Source organism: Trichosurus vulpecula, chromosome 1 (assembly GCF_011100635.1).
Source record: "Trichosurus vulpecula isolate mTriVul1 chromosome 1, mTriVul1.pri, whole genome shotgun sequence".
NCBI classification, from domain to species: domain Eukaryota; kingdom Metazoa; phylum Chordata; class Mammalia; order Diprotodontia; family Phalangeridae; genus Trichosurus; species Trichosurus vulpecula.
The window spans coordinates 195,128,570-195,149,468 of record NC_050573.1 but is presented as its reverse complement, the minus strand read 5'-3'; the positions used below and the strand labels follow the sequence as shown (position 1 = coordinate 195,149,468).

The 20,899-nt window shown below is 39.2% G+C and overlaps 1 protein-coding gene across 2 annotated transcripts in view; it reads right to left on the bottom strand.

Annotated features, from left to right (window-relative positions):
• CARMIL1 (capping protein regulator and myosin 1 linker 1) overlaps positions 1-20,899 on the bottom strand; it is a 380,656-nt gene that overhangs the window by 15,198 nt on the left and 344,559 nt on the right. For both annotated transcript variants that reach the window (XM_036765787.1, XM_036765794.1), the window contains exons 32-35: positions 14,705-14,817; positions 7,942-8,374; positions 2,021-2,102; positions 424-657 (exon numbers count right to left, since the gene is read on the bottom strand). In XM_036765787.1, coding sequence (XP_036621682.1) covers positions 424-657; positions 2,021-2,102; positions 7,942-8,374; positions 14,705-14,817 — 862 coding nt within the window. The remainder of the gene's footprint in view (positions 1-423; positions 658-2,020; positions 2,103-7,941; positions 8,375-14,704; positions 14,818-20,899) is intronic.

Below are 20,899 nucleotides of genomic sequence, written 5' to 3'. Positions count from 1 at the left end.
TCACTGGACGTATTATCTATGAGTCGTGTTTAGCCATCACCCTTCTAGACAATAAATCAGATTTATTATAAAGTGAAGAGGCCAATCTAACTCTCCTGGGTCCTTTCCTGCCTTTGATCCTTACTGCCTGTGTGGCTCACAGATTTAAAGCTGGACAGGACTCAGGAGGCCATCAGGACTAACTTCCTTATTTTATAGGTGAGGTAACTGTGGCCTGTAAAAATTAGATCATTTGCCTATAGTAAGTGGCAGAAGTGGGATCTGACCCCACGTTCTCAGACTCCAAGTCCTATGCCTTTCACTACTGTACCATGATGACTGCTTTTATGATGCACATTTCTCAGAGGTTCCAGTTTCTCTTGCTTCTAAGAACTACCAATATCTCCAACAGATTTTGATTCACTGGCAAGTTAAGTCCCTTACCAGGACGAGAAGAAGTTCTTGGTTTCTGTGGGACTGTGGGCCGTGCTGCCAAGGCAGGTTTGGGCGACTGAAGGAGGGGTTTGGGACTGGTAGGTGTATTGGAAGAACTCCGAGGTCTCATACTGACTTCCACTTTGGGGTCTATTTTGGTGTTTTTCTCTGGTGTGGCTGCAATGGAGTCACCTTTATTTGCAGCAAAACGGTTCTCTGGAAGACCTGGATGCAGCTTAGGTACTAGAAAGAAAACAGATACATGCTACATAAAATTCTAAAACAACTGGTTGTAGTGGGATAGAGTCAAGAATTTGAAGTCAAGTAATATTTTCCCCAAATACACACATACATATGTGTACATACTTTTACATATTAAACCTAGAAGTGATATTTTCAACAATCACCATAAGAAACTTGGTCCATTCCACACAGTTAATCTGGTGGCATTTTTAATCCTGCATATTATTTTATGTTAGTTTTTCTTGGAAACCTGAAAAGCTTTACAAAAAAACCCAAATGACTTCCTGATACATTCATATACACCAATTCAGTCAATTAACAGTCTCTCTAATAATTATATGAAGTTAAGATTTTACCTACTGCATACCAGCTTTTAAAATCTTTCTTTCTTGTTCCATGGTAATAAAACACTTCATGAGTATAAAAATTACTATTATGGACAATTAGAAATAAGAGTACTAATTATATTAGTAGCCCTATTTATGAATCTTGGGATGAATGAAGTAATAGGGGGAATGCAGTGATGGCAATCTTTCAGTGAATGACTCACTTTTTGGAAGTAAAGACTTTACAACATTTTAGGTTAGAAATAGTGTTTTATATAACTCCAATCCAGCTACAATCTAACATTTGTATTGCTTTATCATAATAGGATATAAGTGGGGCAGCTAGGTGGTGCAGAGAGTAGAGCACTGGCCCTGGAGTCGGGAGAACATGAGTTCAAATCTGACCTCAGACATTTGACACACTTACTAGCTGTGTGACCTTGGACAAGTCACTTAACCCCAACTGCCGTACCCTCCCCCCTCGAAAAAAAAAGATTTCATAATAGGATATAAGTTCCATGAGGGTAGAAACAATTTCATTTTTGCCTAAAATTGGCACACAATAGCTGCTAATAAATTGTTTGATTGACTGATGTAAGCATACGAAGCATTAGCATTATCATAGCAACATTGAATTTCTGGTGTGTATCATATGCAAATACTTTCCACCTTTGGTATGTTATTGCTCTATGTAAATAACTCAAATGACGTAGGAATTGAGCAAATGTATTTAAGTAGAAGAAAATCTACCTCTCAAAAATCTGGTAAGAAGGTAACATTTAGTAAGAAGTATCTTGCCTGCATCAGAGAAGAGGCAAAAAGAGCAAAGCTCACTGGGAAGACACATGGTCCTTGGAAGTGTTGGGAGTTTGTGGGGCCAAAAGAAGTTTCCAATGATGCTAAAAGATGGAACACAAGCACCCTAAGGCATATGTCCTGCCTTTCTGACCATTAGCATCTCTTTTTTCATGCCTTTACCACAACAGATCAAGGTAAGGTTTCTTCCTAATAAGAAAAAGAAAGTTATCCTAATTTACCTGCTCCACTCCCATCTGATCGTTCTGTGTTGCTCAAAGCAGTAGCAGAAACATCCTGGGGAGAGGCTTCATTCCCAAGCTTCTAGAAAAATAGAAGAAACCCCCACCCCCGAAGTTAAAAATGAAAACAACAACGACAAAACAAAATCATCTTGTTCAGCAACTTGCCAAATTCCCCTATGCCCTTTGGAGCATCTCTCGCAAACCTGTCCCCCTTTGGCTCTCAAAAGCACCCTCACAGGCAATATTTCTGTGAAGACAAAAGAGTAAGAGGTGAAATCTATTAAAAAAATTTTTTTTGGACTAGATTTGAGATTTTATTAGTGTCAGGAACTGCTGGTAAGGAAACTCCCTCTTCCAATGCAGATTAGCAACTCAGACTGATGCTTGAGGGCACTGAGAAGTTAAATGATTTGCCTAGAGTCAGATGGTATGTGACAGAAGCAGGACTCAAACCCAGATCTTCTTGATTCTGAGAACAAATCTCTTATCTACCACACCACACTTTCTCTCAAACAGGCTTAGAATATGTGGGGTTTGTGATGCTTGGTGTTAACAGTAATTGGTAAATCTACATACCTTCTACCACCCAAGAGATCTCACATCTGGTGGTGATAGGTAAAGCAAGGTGGGCTTGGGGAGGGTGGGGAGAGGGAAGAGACAAAATGATGGAGCAGAGGCAGCAACCCAAGTGAACCCTCCCAACGTTCCCATCCAAAAAACCTTTAAAATAATGCCTCCAATAAAATTTTGGAGCAGTAGAGCCAACAAAAGGTCAGGAGGAGATATCGGCTCAAGGTATCTTAGGAGATTGGCAGGCGAGGTGTGTGGCCCTGGGGTGGGCACTGGCCCAGATCACAATTGGTAGCAGCAGTACCAGAGGCAGCCTTGGAGGAAGCTGTGACAGTGACAGCAGCTTTGGGAGCACTCAACTCAGGGATGGTAAAGTATTTGTGTGTGTGTGTGTGTGGGGGCCGGGTTCAGATAATGGGTTATAAAGAGATCACAGGAGACCCTTTGCTGGTACTGGGTATATTGGGGACTGATTGGAAACTCTATTGCCCATATGCAGTTCTGGGTCACAATTTCAGGGTGCAACAGAGCACTACTACAAGGAGAACAGGGGACCTGGTCACAGTTCCAAGGCAGAGAGGAGCACTACCATTTTCAGCTTCAGGACAGTATAAGGGACCTGGTCATAGTTCCAAGAAGAGCATTAGTGCTTGTAGCTGCAGAGGAGCAGGGGCCCTTCCTGGGTAAAGGACTGAGTGAAGACCAGAGGAGAAGTGACTATACCTCTTCCCATATCACACCACCTTGGAGGCACCCAAAACTTGCAGATTCCTAGAATTAGCCCTGAAAGTGGCAGCATGAAAAACTCTGAAGTTTGGACAGTACTTCCCCACCCCCAGGTGAGCAGAGCCCAACTTTAACATAAAGTTCAAAGTCAACAAATATGCTGAGAAAATGAGAAACAACAACAAAAAAAGAACTTGACCATAAAAAGCTACTACAGTGTCAGGGAAGACCAAGACACAAACTCAGAAGAAAACAATAATGTGAAAACAGCTGCACCCAAAGCCTCAAAGAAAAATGCTAATTGGACCCAGGTCCAACAAGAATTCCTGGAAAAGTTAAAGCATGAGATAAGTGTGATAAAGGGAAAATTAGGAAAGGAAATGAGAGTGAAGCAAGAAAATTATGAAATGAAAAGAGAATTAATAGCTTGTTAAAAGAGGCAAAAATTTCTCTAAAGAAAAGAACTTTAAAAAGCAAAATAGGCCAAAAAGAAAAAAGAGGCACAAAAGTCCAATGAATAAAAGGTGGACTTTGTGGCCTCTTAACTGTATTTCTCATTCAATCCAGCATTTATGCACTTGACACTACACCTGAGGTACTGTGCAGAAAAAATACATAGCTAGAAAAAGCCCTGCTTTCTGGGATCATGGGTTCTAAGTGTCCTGAAAGTTCTGTAGAGAAAAAGGAAGACATTTCCTCTATTATTTTTTGGTTGCAAAAAATTGCTAGACAGATCTTGGACTCCACTTAAATTTTAAAAAAAAGCTTTGCACGTGGAATAGTCTGTAAATGGTAGAGTAGATGGAGGAGAAGTTAATTTTTCTAATTCAGTTCCTTTGATCTTACTGGAAACTGAATGCTTTTGCTTTAAATGGGGGGTCGGGGTGGACAACAACCCTGCAACTAATAATCCTATGAAACAATCTCCTGGCCAATGTTTTGTGTAAAAAAGAAAAAAAAAAGCACAACCTCCTCCCTTCCTCAATGAAGAGTTTTAAATATTGAAAAGATATGACACAAAATTTTGTATTTTTGTAATTATTCTCAATAATCCTATCTAGCAAGATGATCCACATTCTTACTTGGACACAAAAATGAGGAAGAGAGTTAGGTTAAGAATAATCCCTGATACTAACACAGGCTCTAATAAGCTCATCCAAAGATGTCAGCAGGCACATCCTGACAACATAAACATCCTGGAAAAGCCCTTCCTAGGACCCTAAATGGCACGTGGCTGTCACTAATTCCCAGCTCTGAATTCCATTTGTAAGCAAAGGATTTACTTTTACTTAAAGACCAAGCTATTTTTCTCTGAAAAGTAAGCTATATCTGATGCGTTTATTATCAAACTGCCACTGTCATTGGGTCCCCAAATATAATGGAGGCCAGTTAGACCCAAATCATGGTAAGGATTCCAAGAGTATTTGTTCTGTTTCAAGGAAACGTCCATGAAAGACTAAAGCAGACCCAATTTTAATGGTGATAGGGACTGAGTCTATGATTTCATTGTTACAGGGAAGTCCTGAAGGAAGAAATTCCCTAGTTTTAGGGTATTTCTGAAAGAACTGAGAAGTTAAGTGATTTACCCAGGATCACATAGCCAGCGCATATCAGAGGCAGGCCTTTATCTATTATGCTGCTATCATATTACTTCTCTTTTCATTTAGTAGTGAAGGCTTTATGATATACTTCAGATCGATACACACAGGAAATTATAAACAGGCTCTGCAACAGGACTAGGCATGAGTAGAAGCAGCTCAAGAAAAGGAAACATAAAAGCTGCTAAGTGATATCTCTACATCTTAGAATAAACATCTTCAGGGATTGCAGTATTCAATTCTGGGCTCTGCATTATAGGAAGGAGATCAATAAGCTGGATAGTATTAAGAGAAGGGCAAACAACATGTTGAAGAGTCTGGAGATCAGGCTATATGAGGATTGTCTGAAGAAAGCTGGATGTTTAATGTGTAAAAGTAAAGACTTAGGGGGCATATGAAAGGTAACTTTTTTCATGTATTAGGACTGTCATTTGGAAGAGGGATGAGACCTGATCTATGTGGCTGCAGGGGGTATAAAAGGAGGAGTAAGAAGGTATTTCAAAGAAGCTGACTTAGGCTTGATGAAGCAAGACCTTCCTAACAACCAGAACTTGCTGAAAATAGAATAGGCTAACTTAAAAAGTAGTGGGCCACCATTTAATGGGGTTTTTAAACAGAAACCAGATGGATCCTTGGTCAGGTATGTTATAGAAAAAAATCTTGTTCAGATGACCGATTTAAATGGCCTTGAGGCCCTTCCAAATCTGAGATTTTAAAACTTCCAGGAAGCCATGGAGTAGACAGAACATAAGTAAGCTAGAACACAATGAGCTTAACTAATCTCTTTGTACCCAATGCTGACTTCCTAATGTTTTAAGGTTATAAGTTATAAGCTTATAAAAAGCAAGGACTGTTACTTTCATTGGTCTTCCTGTGCAGGATCATAGACAGTTAACATAAAAAAAAAAACACATAAACGCTGATCTTGGAATGATTATCCACTTCTACACTGTTTTTTGTTTCTAGATTTTCTCAAGTAGAATTAGGAATATTAAGATATTAAGGAGTGATTCTTAGAAGAGCGGGGGAAATTCAGCCTTGATAATGACTGTTATTTAGCCATGAATCAAATTAAGTTTTGTTTACGATAGTTTACGCTTATATTGCACTTTACACAGTTCTACGTGTGCTGTGAACATGAAAACTGGATATGGAACCACTGAGCATCTGGTAATTTGTACCTCAAATCATTAGTTAACTGACAAGTGCTGTTCTCTGCAAAATTTCTTAATGTTTTCAGACATATGTCTTAAGTATGAATAATGACTAATTAAATATTTATGCAAGAGGAGGACGAAAATTTTATTTTTTCATTTGTATACCTAAAAACAGCTTTAAGTTTCCAATGTCTTTAGCTGAATACCACAACGATATTAAGATTTAGAAAACAGTTGATTTAAGTTGTTGGTAAATATGCTAATGTAGATTTCCTTAGTTATTAACAATGTAGATTTTCCTTAATTTTGAATAGGTATGGGCTAAATACCTTGTTCATCCAACTCTTACATATTAAGTTTTGCAAACACTAGATGGAGCCAAGAGATCATTAGGATGAGCCTTATGCAAATGCAAATAGCAATTCATATTTATTTTGTAGCTTTAAGGCAATTTACACATCAGATACCATATGAAAACAAAACCAGCATTTGCCATTTTTCCATCCAAAGTGCAGCTGTTCATCATTAGTGGCTGTGATGAAACAGGAGCAGCTTGTGACAACAGTAAATGCCTTCTTATCTTAAAGAAATGTATGAGAATAGATGAGAATTCAAGCAGCGTCTTGGCTATCTGACCTAGGATATGCATGCATTCAAGGTAGTATTTGTTCAGAATTCTGATCAATCTGGAGACACGTGGTATCATCCCTGTTATTGTCTGCAGAATGCAGCACCATTTAGGATACACGGTGATTATTTGAGAGTGACTTTACATGAACTGTTCACTGAGATGTACCAGTTTATAACAGTAGCTTGAATTTGTATATAGCACTTAACAGTTAATACAATTATTTCAGTGGTAGATCTGAGAGGCAAACCCAGGTCTTCTGATGATAAGCTCTTTCCACTGCACTGCATAATATACTTATTTTACTCTGATATTTTAAATCAAGTAGAAGGAACTTCTTCTTTGGTAGAAACCATTCCCTCCTGTGCCCTCAAAAAACAAAACAAAACAAAAAAAAACCCCAAACCTCAAGCCAGTGACATTGCTAATAAAAAATCTAAAACCTCTGACACTGGGTTGAGTGTATCAACTACCAAAAAGGGATTCAATACTTTTAGTAATCAGAGAAAAGATCAGAACATCTCCTTCTTTCCCTACTTCCTAAAAAAATTTCAAAGATAAATGAAATAATTGGTGCTTTATCCCAGTTTTTTGGAACACTTAGTACTTGTAGATTTTATTCTGAGATTTTTCTGGTCAACATGGGAATTATGAGCAAAAATACAGTGGTCAGGCACTTGATTATTACCAGTACCAAATTACCTGGACTTTTTTTTCTTTTTTGATTTTTGAAATCCATGGACAAACAAAGCAATGTTTAAGACAGAGAGGAAGTTACAAAACGGCTGAAAAGCAGATTTTTACCTTGCTATTATAATTGCTTGGTTTCAAACATCTCTTACATTATACTCCACTCCAATTACCACTAAAGTCCCATCTGAGATCCTCATAAGAAGGCCTGATTGACATCTGTAAGATTCTTTTCCCAGGACTTAAGCATGTCTCCAAAGAATAGGCTTCTCATGCCACAGACGAAACACATTCTCTTGTGAAAATGCCCATGTATTACATGTCTCACTAGGACCATACCTGTGGACCTTTGGGACTTTTTCTGTTCAGTGCTCCTTCTTTATTTAAAAGAAGCCGGCTATCAAAATCTAGAGTAGGCATTAAGGGCCCATATAGCTCTTTAGCTTATGGATTTGTACTTTACAATATTTCTGTATGTTTTCACTCTACCTTCAGTCTTCTACTATATAGAAAATCAAGCTAGCTGAAAGGGTATCCTCTTTCCCTTACCTTTTGTGCAGAAGCGGCTCTCCTTTCCTGCTTGGCTTTCATTTCTGCTAGAAGGCCACTACCCATCACCTGAACTCCGTACCTTCGCCCTCCCTGGGGGCTGCTCTTGCTGTCACTCCGTTCTAGCTTTCCAATTTCCTCCACTTGATTATCCTCAAGTGAGTCTGGTGTTTTTAATTCTTCTGTTCTTTCTGTGCTTCCGTTTTGCTCTGTGGACTTGACATCCTTCTTGGATGTGTCCACAGCAGGGCTTTTCACTGCCCCTTTTGGGGATGAAGGCTCCTCTGTGACCAGGACAGTTTGTGGGCGCTCAGATTTGGATCGTGATTTGATTAAATTGAGAAAGCCACTTTTCCGAGAATCCCGCTTTTTCTTTTCATCCCCTCCTCCTTCACTTGACTCGTGGGAATCTGAACCTTTTGTGGACGATCTCCTACAAATCCAACCAAGACATTAATTCCTTGTTGGTCTGGCTGGAACAATAAAACTCAACAAGCACAATACAGAATAATGACACTGAAGCTGCTGGTGACATAGCATCTTTATTGAGGACTTAAAAAGGGGGCTTTGGATTGGCACACTCGAGGAATAGGGAGCAGTCAGGATCTTCATCTTTCAGATTATTAAGATGAGGCACAGATGCATTGAGGGATTAAACCAGCCAAGAAAGTCAGTGTCTGAACTGAGCCAATAAGCCATGTATTTTGGTGCTCATTAGAAAAAAAAAAACCTGAACTCAAACATTGAATAAGATGAACATTTCCATATGAAAAATAGAACTTTTTTAAAAAAAAGAACTGCACATGAAACTATAAATTTGTATTACACATAGCTTGTTTTCCTTTTCAATAGATAACAAATTCAATATTACTGAATTTATATTTAATGAATATTCAAAACCATCCTATTTATTTGTCTGTTTCTTACTAATCTTTCTTTTGTTCTCTTCTTTCAAAAGTTTAAAACCCTCAATGACCTTCTTTTTTTTTTATTTTTCCCCCCATTTTGGTATCACTGACTCCTGATTTGACTTGGATCTCTTTGGCTTGGATTTCTCCTCCTTTACCCGGTAATTATCTTTTACATTTTGGAACACCAAAAAAAATCACAGCTCCTGAACTAAACCAGCTTTGGTCTCTGCTCACTCGAATTTCACAGAGTAGTGCAAAGAGCTCTGAGAAGATTTAAATAGAAGTTCCAATTCTGCTAATCAATACATCTATGATCCTGGGCATTAGCTCCTTTGAGACTCAGTTTACTCAGCTGCGATGATACTTGTATTATCTGGGGAGGCTGTAAGGAAAGTCTTTGTGAACCATTAAGTACTTCATGTGAAGCAGCTTTATTTTATTTATCATTATTATTATTATTACACAGGAAGGGACACTCCTGCTCCTCACCTGGGACCCTCTTCAGGTCTGGTAATCCCTCTAATCCTATACTAACTCTCCAAGATGTCTACAATTAATGGTGATAGAATCACACCTGCTACAGCTCCTACCCTTCCCCGTCCCCGTCCCCAACAACCGCCAGAAGAGTGGAGACCCAGAAACCTTTCTGAGTAACATACCTGGAACAAAAATCTATGGAAATGTCTGCATTTAACACCCAGCGGGAAGTCAACTCTTACCTCAGCTAATCATTGAAGTCAGCTGATCTAGCTCCTTATAGCACTAAGAATAATTTATACATTTTTTTGCCAAGTAAGTAAAAAACTTCACAGTATCTCCGGTCTGGCCTAAGTCATTTACGAACCTGATTCACCTTGGTTGTATACAGACTCAGATTTTATTCCTAAAGAGACTAGCCCCGCCAATGTGGCCACTACTTTCTTCACAAAATCTAGCCTCCACTACACAATGTAGAGGGGCTCTTTTAAAGCTCTCAAGACAAAGTGATAAGTTTCATCAAATTCACTAGCAGGGGCATGTAACTAAAAATATGCCAATTCTTTCTGTACCTTAGTTCGGAGACTTAACATGGAATACTCTTGTGCCAGCAAATAAAATTTTGTAGGGTTTTTTGCAATGCCTATCTAATTAGCTACAGTAGACATGGCTGCTGATCCACCCATGCTAATCTGGTTATGTGTGAATCTCAAGTTCTGCTTTTACTTATGGCCAAAGTAGTGGCAGACCATCCAGCTCTAAATAATCCAGCCACCTGCTGGCAAGAACAATGGGGGAAGGGTGGTGGGAGTGAAGAAGAAATTTGTGAATTTCCATGATCAATTCAGGTATGGAATTCTACCTTGGCCATACATGGATTGGACTGCCTGACTCTCTGGGTAAGAACATAATGAGACCTCCATTTTCCCTTATTCCCAGACCTGAACATCCTCTCCCACAGTCCAAGTATTTGTGAACTTTGAGATCTAACTGCCAAATTCTCAGCAGTATATAAGCCCCTTGAGAACAAGAACTACTTTTTAATTTGTCTTTGCATCCCTAGTACCCAGTACAGCTATTTTGCACAGTGGAGCATTTAATGACTTGAAGAACCAGTTTGTTTCAGCCTCTAACTTGATATACTTGGATCTACAAGAGCAGTTTGTGGTGGCAAATGACAATACACATCATCTCCATGAGTGCTGCACCCTCAAGGCTGTAGGACACTCCTCTACGCCCCAGCCCTCTGTACACTTCTCTCATTGGCTCACAAGGAAGAAGTGGCTAATAGTCAAAGCTGTAGGCAAAGAGGCATCATCTTAAGAGAGCAAAGTACCTGAACATTGCATTAACTGCCCCTGAGAATGGACAGTACTTTCTCTTTACCTGAAATAATGCTAGATCCAATATTCATGATTTTTCTATCTCTTCTCTTCCAAGACAAAGCAATTTGTACACAGATGTACTGCTGCAAAAGCCTAAATATGGATACCTGACGGATCAGTTAACCTTGACTATACTAACTTTGCAGCCATTAAACCTCAGCCCAACTTATTAAGAGTTCAACTTTCACTAGCAGGTATGGGATGTCTATACGTTTCTTTCCCTTTAAGAGTTGTATTTTGGGGCAAGGAGCACTCTATCTCCAATCATGCCTATTTGTCCTCCTAACAAGGCTCAATGGTCAGTGCTCCATCTCTGCCATGAAAACCCAGTGGTGAGTTACAGGCCCAAGCCCTTCCATGCAGCACCCAAGTCTCACAGGAGCCACAGGTACTCAGGTGAGAGAACATCCTTGAGCTATTTGTCAAGAAAAAAACTTCCTAACAATTAGAGCTATCCAAAAATGGAATGGGCAGCCTTGAGAGATACAGTTTCCCCTCCTTGGTAGTTTTTGAGCAGAGGCTGAATGACCTCTTACCGAGTGTGCTACACCGGGGATTCCCTTTGGCCATGGGTTGAAATAGATGGCAATGGACTTTCAACTCTAAAAGTTGGTGATTCTGTAATCTTTCAATAGCATACCCACCTTCATCTAAAACAGGGCTGTCCAACCTTAGGTTTTTATTGAAACAACAGACAATATATTTTGATTTTCCATTTTAGTGAGAGCTCTGCGGTAGCTCGAATATATTTTGATTTGCCATTTTAGCGAGAGCTCTGTGGTAGCTCAGCTTCAGCTTTGTTTACTACAGCATTTATATAAATTTCTGTGCCTGTAGGTGGATCACGTAAATCACACTGAGGGCCGAATTTTGGACAGCCCTGATCTTAAATGTAGACATTGCACGCTAACCTAACAGTAGAACAGTATTTCTGGTACTAACAACCCCTCTCATTATGACATAAAACAGCAAAATTTTGCTATAATTATTCAGTCCACTCTTTGACCCAGAAAACATCCTTTATAGGAAATAAGGCCTCCACCTTGGGCTTTTTCTTATATTCATTGTTTTTTGATAACTCCAGCTCCTGTAGACAAGGAAGGTAGTTGGAAACTATACAAGCTAAATGACAATATATCCTATGAGCAGCTAAAGTGGCATACAAACATAAGGTCAATTGTCATTGCCCTTTCAGGGATAGTACCTGTAGGTCTTTATCCATGGCTGAGTCATGGGAAGGCATGAAAAATCTAACTTGTAACTATGAAGATACACTGGTGAGGGGTGGGGAAAACATGGAACCTTTGAGCAAAGAGGATTTGATGTGGGTATCTTCCTACAACTTCTGAAAGAAAACCTTAGGAATTGGAAGAAAGGGTGGTAGGCTCCTTATTTTTCTTCAATACAAGTCCTAAGACCTACTAGTTGAGGTTATCCTCTTTACATTAAATTCACACTGGATTCTGCTAGACTTTGTTATAATGACCTCACCTTGACAATTCTATGGCTTACAAATTCCTCTCCACCATTGCTAATTATGGATGGGCAGTGAGAATACATAGTTCAAAATATCCTTGACTCATTTAAATGAAAAGATCTACATTAGTTTCCAGTGTTCTGGCTGAAGTACAGCCCTAAGAAGAGAACATGAAAGATACCACATGCTATGAATGGCATAGCACCATTCCTTCTAGTAACACTGTTCCAACAAAAACATCGATCAAGGTCTAGGGAATTATTTGGTTTGGAGGAATGGGCCTGAGTTCATGACCTTACCAAAGCAGCTAAATCAGGAAGGGGTAGGGTGGATCTAGACTATTATCATATTGACACATTAGTGCAGAATGGTGGTGGGGAACACATATAGCCAGCAAAATAAAGGGGGGGGGGCACGGAGATACATAGAGACAAGTCAGGAAAAGTCAACTTGATGACCCTCTCCTGATGATGTATCAGAGATCTGGTTAAACTTTGCTTCCCACAGTGGGATTTAAGGGCTCCAGACAAACCGAAGTTCTCCACCCCGAAGTGTTTGGTTTAGTATCTCCTTGAATTCTGATGCATTAATTGATTCCTCTTTTCCTAGCAGGTGAGTCTCCTCCTCCCCCAGTACTGGTGAATGCTGAATTTACAAGTATACATTGGCTCCTTAGGGAAAAAAGTCAGTTCTCTCAAGGTAGCAGTCAGCAATGCCACTAAAAAGGGGGAAAAGCACTTTTGAGGGTGCAAAAGACATACTTTGCCCACTTTGCAGTTTTTTCCTCAGGGCCAGCCCTATTTTAAGTATCAAACTGAAAATACCCCATTCTACATAAAATAATTTAATGAATAATCATTTGGTCAGAAGTTCAGTTCCATCATCATTTGGTAATTACTAAGCATACACTCAAGCTGTGTGTCATGCACTGTATTTCCATGGATTAATTCAATAATAGGATCTTCCTAAAACAGTCTGATTATATAGAAGACATATTCTTATTTTGTTTAATGTATTTATAAATCTTTTACTCAGAGACTATTAGAGGAGATAAAAGAGGAAAAGGCAGCACAAAAACCATGATCCAGAGCACGAGGTCAGAAACACCCCTATTAAAGATAATGATATCACTTTACAGAAATGCAAATTCCCAATGACAGTCTAAACTATATGGATCAAGGCCCAAGTTATTCAGACTGCTACAAAAGAGGAAATCTCTTGTTGGAAGAGTAAGCCACAGTGACATAACAGGTTAATGACTGACTACCAGAGTTTATAAGGGCATTATTGTGCTCAACTATGCATATGGAAATATGATGTTTCTACATCAACCTCTTAGTGAGACCTGGGCACAACCTCTTATACAATGGGTACACATCTCTTTTTATTCACATTCTCCAGCTTAAGTTTCATTTCTGAATTTGATGCACCAAAGATAAAGAATGTATCATAGTAAAAAAAAAAAAAGTTAATGGTACAAGTTGGTGGGTGTGTATGCATGCATGCATGTATGTATGTGCAGGCTATCAAACACATTCATTTGGAAAGTCTACATCAAATAACTTGGTACAAATTATACTTGAAGACTGAATATTTCATTTCAAGTTATTATTGTCAATAATCTAAGGAAAAAAAAAACAACCCTGCCTTAATCATATGAAAATTCGTGGCTAACTTTGACACTGTGTCATTAATTTTGCTTCCTGTTTGAAAATGTTATTACAGCCATGCAAATGCATGGGCCTTAGGACACCCAAAACATCAGGTTGTGGGCAAGTGACAATTTGGTTAGAAATAAAACTGCTGATTTTTATTAAAGACTGCTGAGTCAGCCATCTAATATAGTCCTTTAGCACTGATGTGAAGAATCCTCGAGGCTGGTTCTCTCAATCTGTAAGCGGCCATCTCTAATAGAGATCTGGATAACTTTCTCCACCTTCCCTCCCAGCTCCCCACTTCCCACCTTGCATGCACCCACCTGTTAAAAAATCTGTCTCAGCTCAACTCAACATGCTATGGGTCACAACTACTGCTTCCTAAAACTAAAGATTTGTTTTCCTAGCTCTGAATTCTCTGCTCATTCAGCACCTGGAAATACCAGGTTCAATATTCTGTGCGAATGTTGATCTCTTCCTTTGAATACACAAATTCCACTGCTGCCATGAGGTAAGAGCTCCAAGCTCTCCCTTCCTTACCCACCCTCATCCCTCAGCTTCCCTCACCCCTGAGTCAATATGGTTAGGCAAAGGTTTCCTAACGCGGAAAGGTCTGGACCTCATTCTGGAGGTTTCCTGCTTAGTCTCACACATAGTGAGAAAGACTTATAAAAAAAAAATTACGGGCTGATAGATTCTGTAAGCTAGGTAGTTTATTCCAAGCTACATTCAAACACTGGCTAAGAAATGAACATATTCTAATTTGCCCTTGGAATATATCAAATTTAACTGTAATTATCAGTAATTAAAGTCATTCTTGATAAGTGCATTCTCTTTTTTAAACTGCTATAAACTCACTTGGAATCCATTTTAGTTACTTTCTTGGTAAAAAATTCATCTACACCTTCATCCACTCTCCCCATAAGGCCATTCTGTTCTCCATCATGAGGGGCAGGGGTAGCAGCACATACCTGAAAAAATAAAAATGACTTTGTGTGAAACACTTTTTTTAGCTCAAGCCATACAGGTGACAGACAAGGATAAAATCAAATGCCAAATCCACTCTTCATAGAGACAACCCACATACCAAATTCCACTCACTGTTAACTTTATGGGGGCCAGTGGGCAATGTGCTATGTGACTGTGTCACACAAATAAGCTGAAGGTCATAAAAGAAATATGCGCTTCTTAGTTGCGTTGAGCACAAAGACAAATGACCAAATATTGTTAATATCTGGCACTTATTGGCTAACAGTTCTTGAACTGCAGAGAAGCTACTGGGCTCAATCAGATTAAGTCTTTCAGAAAATAAACATTTATTAAGCATGTATCATGTTTTCAACTCTGGGCTAAGTGCTCATGACACGAATAAAGGCAAAAGACAGTTCCTGTCCTCAAGAAGCTCCCAATCTAATGGGGCAGACATTAAGCAAATGTATACAAACTAAAAATAGGAAATAATTGAGTGAAGAAGTACACTAGAATTAAAAGGGATTTAGAAAGTCTTTCTGTAGAAGATGGGATTTATATGAAGCCAGTAGGTGGGGATCAGGACAGAGAGCATTCCAGGCATGGGGAATAGCCAGAGCAAATCCCAGAGCTAAGAGATGAAGTCTGGAACAGCAAGGAGATCAGTGTTACTGGAACAAAAAGGAGGAGAATGAGGTATAATAAGACTAGATAGGCAGGGCAATGGGGCTAGGTTATGAAGGGCTTTGAATGCCAAAGAGAGGATTTTGTATTGGATCCTGGAAGTGATAGGGAGCCATGGGAGTTTACTGATTAGTGGGGTGACATAGTCGGACTTATGCTTTAGGAAAATCACTTTGGTGGCTGAATAATGGATGGATTGGAATGAGGAGAGACTTGAGGCAGGCAGCCTCATTAGCCAATTATTGTGAGAATCCAGATGTTAGGTTATAAGGACCACCACCAGAATGGTGGCAGTGTCAAAAAAGAGAAGGATGCATATTCAAGAGATACTGTAAAGGTTACCATCCTTGGTAACAGACTAGATATGTGGGATGAGAGGTAGTAAACAGTCAAAGATGGCACCTTAGGTTGTGTGTGAGGGACAGCCTCTGGAAATATGCTGTTGCCCTCTATAGCCACAGGGAAAATAGAAGTGGTGAGGTTTAAGGGGGCAGATAATGAGTCTGGTCTGGACATGCTGAGCTCCAGATGTCTACTGGACATCCAGTTTGAGATGTCTGAAAGGCAGTTGAAGATCTGAGACTGGAACTTAACGGAGAGGTTAGGTGGATTTAGGAATCATTGGCATAGAGATGGTACTTAAATCGATGGAAGTTGATGAAATGATCAAGTGAAGCAGTTTAAAGGGGAAGAGAAGAGGGTGTGATCTGGATGAGGACTCAGCAAAGGACAATGTGCATTACATAGAGACAAGACCAATTAAGTTGCTTTAAACAATGATCCACTTAATTCACCTGGATACCTATTTGAAAGGGAACTTAAGGATTTTATTATACATTCATGAATCACTAGAAAGCAAACTGACAACCAAAAACAAAGAACAACATGAAACAAGGAAATAATCATCTCTAAGTTCCCTTCTAGCTCCAAAATTCTGTGGTTCTATGATACCACGTTGCAATAAAGAAAGCATAAACCTCTGTATAACAGATATAGCCTGGAAAGTTTCATATGTGGATAAAGAAAAGATACTGACCAAAAAAACTGCATGAGTTTTTAATTTAACTATAAAAAACAGAAGTTATTTTTCACACAATTATTTAACAGAAAAATGCTCATTTAAAATGACATAAAATTGTATAATAAAAACTTTAAGGTAAAGAAAATGACAAAAATGATATAGTAAAAACTTTATAACATACTATGCTTACTCTCTGGTATCTGTCTTCCATAATTAGCAAGCTTACTCAGAGAAGAAAAATATTACCTCCACACCCAATCTCCACTTTTTTCCCTTTGTAGAAGAACAATGACAATTATCAAGAAAAGGTTCTTTGCAGGGTTTAACAACATGCCAGCTGGAAGGACACAATGATGTACAAAGCTCTTTTCTTCTATTTCCAAGTATGTTTTAGAAACAGAAGGAATCTCAGAGATCCTCCAGTTCAATTTCCTCATTTCAGAAATAAGAGTACTGAGGCTCACAAAGTTTCAGTGATTTGCTCATCCACACAGCTAATTTGTGGCAATCAGGACTAGAACCCAGATGGATCTCTTACCTTTCAGTCAAGTACTCTTTCCTCTATCTTATACTGACTTCCTCTCTTATGAGGAAGAAGAAACTTTTTTTCCTTTAAGGAACAGTTTTTTTTTTTTTCCACATAAAAAGGAATGCATTCTGTCATTACCACGAAAGACACAGACTTAAGGTTATTGGAGAGTGAGGTGGATGGCACTTATTCTATTATCCCACCTTATTCTTTATTATTGATTTCCCTTACAAATTTGCCAGGTAGTCAGTGCCAAGGTTGGCTGGCCACAATTAGGCAGGGGATCCTGGGGCAACGATATCCACATGGTGGCAGCTTACCAGTACTGCCAACAAGCATGGTATCTAGGAGGAAGAAGAAGCCTCTAGAGAGCTAGCTTTTACAAATCTAAATGGATAACATGGCAGTAATTCAATAAACATTTGCTCTGCCCCTACTACATGTAAAGGCAACTAAGTGGCAAAGTAAAAAGGGTTCCAGGCTTGGAGTCAGGAAGACTCATATTCTTGTGCCTGAGGCTGGATTTGGACTCCAGGGCTAGTGCTCTATCCACTGCACCACCTCACTCTCCCACATTTATATAATGTTTTAAAGTTTCCATTACCATTTCTTCAAAATAGCTCTATGAGGTAAACAGTATTCTCTCCATTTTAAAAATGAGGAAACTGAGGCTGAGAGGTTAAATGACTGGTCTATTGTCACAGCTCTGTTAAATATCTGACACAGGATTTAACCCAGCTTTCCTGACTCCAAGGCTCACACTCTTCCAACCATGCCATGCTGCCTCTCAGTACCAGTTCAACGCTTTAGAAACATTAAGGTGAAGGTGAACAAAGAAAAGACTATGTGATTTAGCATTTAATAGGTTATTGGTGATTCTGAGAGAATAGCTTCAGAGTCAAAAGGGGATGACTTCAGGAAAACATGGGAAGATTTATTTGAGCAGATGCAAAATGAAGTGAGCAGAACTAGGGAAACTTACACAATAGCAATATTGTAATGATAACCAATTGTGATGAAAGACTTAGGTCCTCTATCAATACAATGATCCATAACAACTCCAAAGGTCTCACGACAAAAAAGTTCTATCCACCTCCAAAGAGAACTGATGAAATCTGAGTACAGATCGAAGCACATTTCTTCACTTTCTTGCCATTTTCTTTGGCAACATAGCTAATATGGAAATATGTTTTGCATGACTTTATATTAAAATGGGTATAATATTTCTTGTCTTTTCAATGGGTGAGGGAGAAGGCAGGAGGAGCGAGAGAATTTAGAACTGAAAATAAAAATTTTTAAAAAAGATAATGCATACTTCTAAAAAAAAGAAAAAGAAAAGAAATTGGACTTAGAAATTGGCAAGGACTGAGGAACGAGGAAGTTGAGCATGATATCCTCAATATTCTTGGTAAAACAGGAGGTGAGATCATTTCCTGAGACAGTGAATGAATGCACATTACTCTAGGAATTTAATATTGCAAGGGAGGGGAGATATAGAGATATAATTTATGGGGATGGCAGAGTCCAAGGAAGGATCAGGTGGGTTATTTTTCTTTTTTAAGGAGTAGAAAATCATAGACAGTGGGGAAGAAACCAGTTGGCAGAAAGAGAATGAAGATGAGAAAGGCATGAGAAATGAGGCAAACTTTTGGAAATGATGAGATGAGATACTTATCGAAGAAGAAGTAAAAGCAAGGAAAAGGTCCACATTACTCTATGGCACTGAAGCAAAGGACGAGAAGATGAATGAAGACATGGTTCTGGAATGTAGAGGTGGGGAGACAAGAGAGAGCCCAGGATGACTATCCTCAGAATTCTCAGTAAAATGGGAGATGAGGCCATTTCCTGGGAAGGAGGTAGGGGGTGAGAGCTCTGCTGGGTATGGAACAGTCATTGTGGGGATCAGAGACTAATAAAAGCATTGTTATAGAGCAAGATGGGCCCAACCAAGGTGAGATACGATGAATTTGTACTGGCCCAGTCAGAATATTTTTATGACCCCCTCTCACAGCACTCAGCAGAATGGGAATAGAAGGGGAAAAGGCAGATGGTAGGAAAAAGCTGAGGGAAGATCACTAGGACATGAAAAGAGGAGAGGCCAATCATTCAAGAACGAAGGATGATGACTTACTGACTTGGTTAGCTATAGCTATTGAGTCAAGAATGTAAAGTGATCCTAAAAATAAGGATGCCATAGACTGGCAATATGGGGAGGGATTGAGAAAGCAGAGGTTGAGGTGAGGACAAAAAGGAGGTTCAGAGGATTGAGACAATTCTTAATTTTCAAATAAGATGATATTTGTAAAGCATTTAGCACAGTGCCTGGCACATAGTAGGTGCTTAATAAATACTTATTTCCTTCCCTATTTCCAATGCAATTCAATACCACTAAGCAAACATTCGTTAAGTCTCTAGATGAAGCTGGCCCTGCCCTCTAGGAGCTTTCATTCAACTGGGGAAATAGCACATATGTACACAGATAAGACACATGGCAATTTGAGGAGGGAGAGCATTAACAAATGGCCAGGGGATTCTAGATGGCAGAAATGAGAAGAGATTACATATCAGGGATGGGGAGGGCTTGTGTAAATTCAGAGGAAGTAGGAGATAGAATTCAGGGGAAGCTGGGATTCTAGTTTGGCTAAAGCAGAGAGTATGAATGGGAATAACATGAGTTAAGAATGGAAAGGTTAAGTTAGATCCCGGGTATTTCACCCTAAAGGCAATGGGAAGTGGCTAAAGGTTTTTGGGAATGGGAATGACATGGTCATATTTGTGCCTTGGAAAGATTATTTTGGCAGTTTGGTGAAGAAGAGTTTGGAAAGCAAAGAACCTGGAAGTTATTAATTCAGTTAGGAGCCTTTTATAGTAAATAAGGTGACGAGGGACTGAACTAAAGTTATTATTATATGAGTAGAGAGAAGGGAAGGTATTTGAGAGACATTACGGAAGTAGAATTAATAAGACTGAGTGTGTAGGTTGATGGGAGACAAAAACATCAATGAGAACTGAGGCTGTAAATCTGGGTGATAGGTAGGGTAGTAGTGCCTTCAAAAAAAAAACTAAAGGCAGGGGAAAAGCAAAAAGTTCCGTTTTAGATACTTTTAGATCCTTTCCTATGTTCAGCAGGAAGCTGGTGATGCAGGACTATTATACAAGAAAGAGGACAGGGTTAGGCATGTCTGTTTGGGAGTAACCTGCACAGACGCGGTAACTGAACTCAATAGGAGAGATGGGACAGCCAATCACAAGCAGAAAGGAGAATTTCAGCCAATGTCACAAGATCTCTGAGGATATTTCCAAAGTGCTCCTGAACCAAGAAACTGTCACAATTTACTTTAGAACACAACTACAGGATCAACTATGCAGAACCTATATTCTGCAGCCTAATTACCACTCTTTCTGTGGGCCATGGATTTAAGTGCAGGGACACCAGCGTCATTTCGTGAACAAATTATAGAGTTTTAATAGTCCTTCAGAGGGAGGGAGACAAAGAGAAACTAATTATCTGGAAACATACTATAGTGTTGGTTCTTGTCTTTTCACCATGAGTGATAACAGCTCACCTCACATTGTCTTTAAAAAAAAAACAAACCAAAACTCTAAGCACTTCCCCAAAAGATGCATTCAAATAAATCAGACTAATTTTAAAAAAGGCATTCGTTTTCAGCTCTGCCAGTGACATTCAGGTTAAGATGGGAAGGGGCAAGGGGTTAAAGATCCTGCCAGTCATCAGTTATCTGCAAGTGGATTATGTGCTATATTAATAACCTGAAGTGATAAAAGGTCTCTTCCACTTCCAACTTTTTTTTGTGTCATAGATCCCTTTGACAGTCTAGTGAAGTCCATG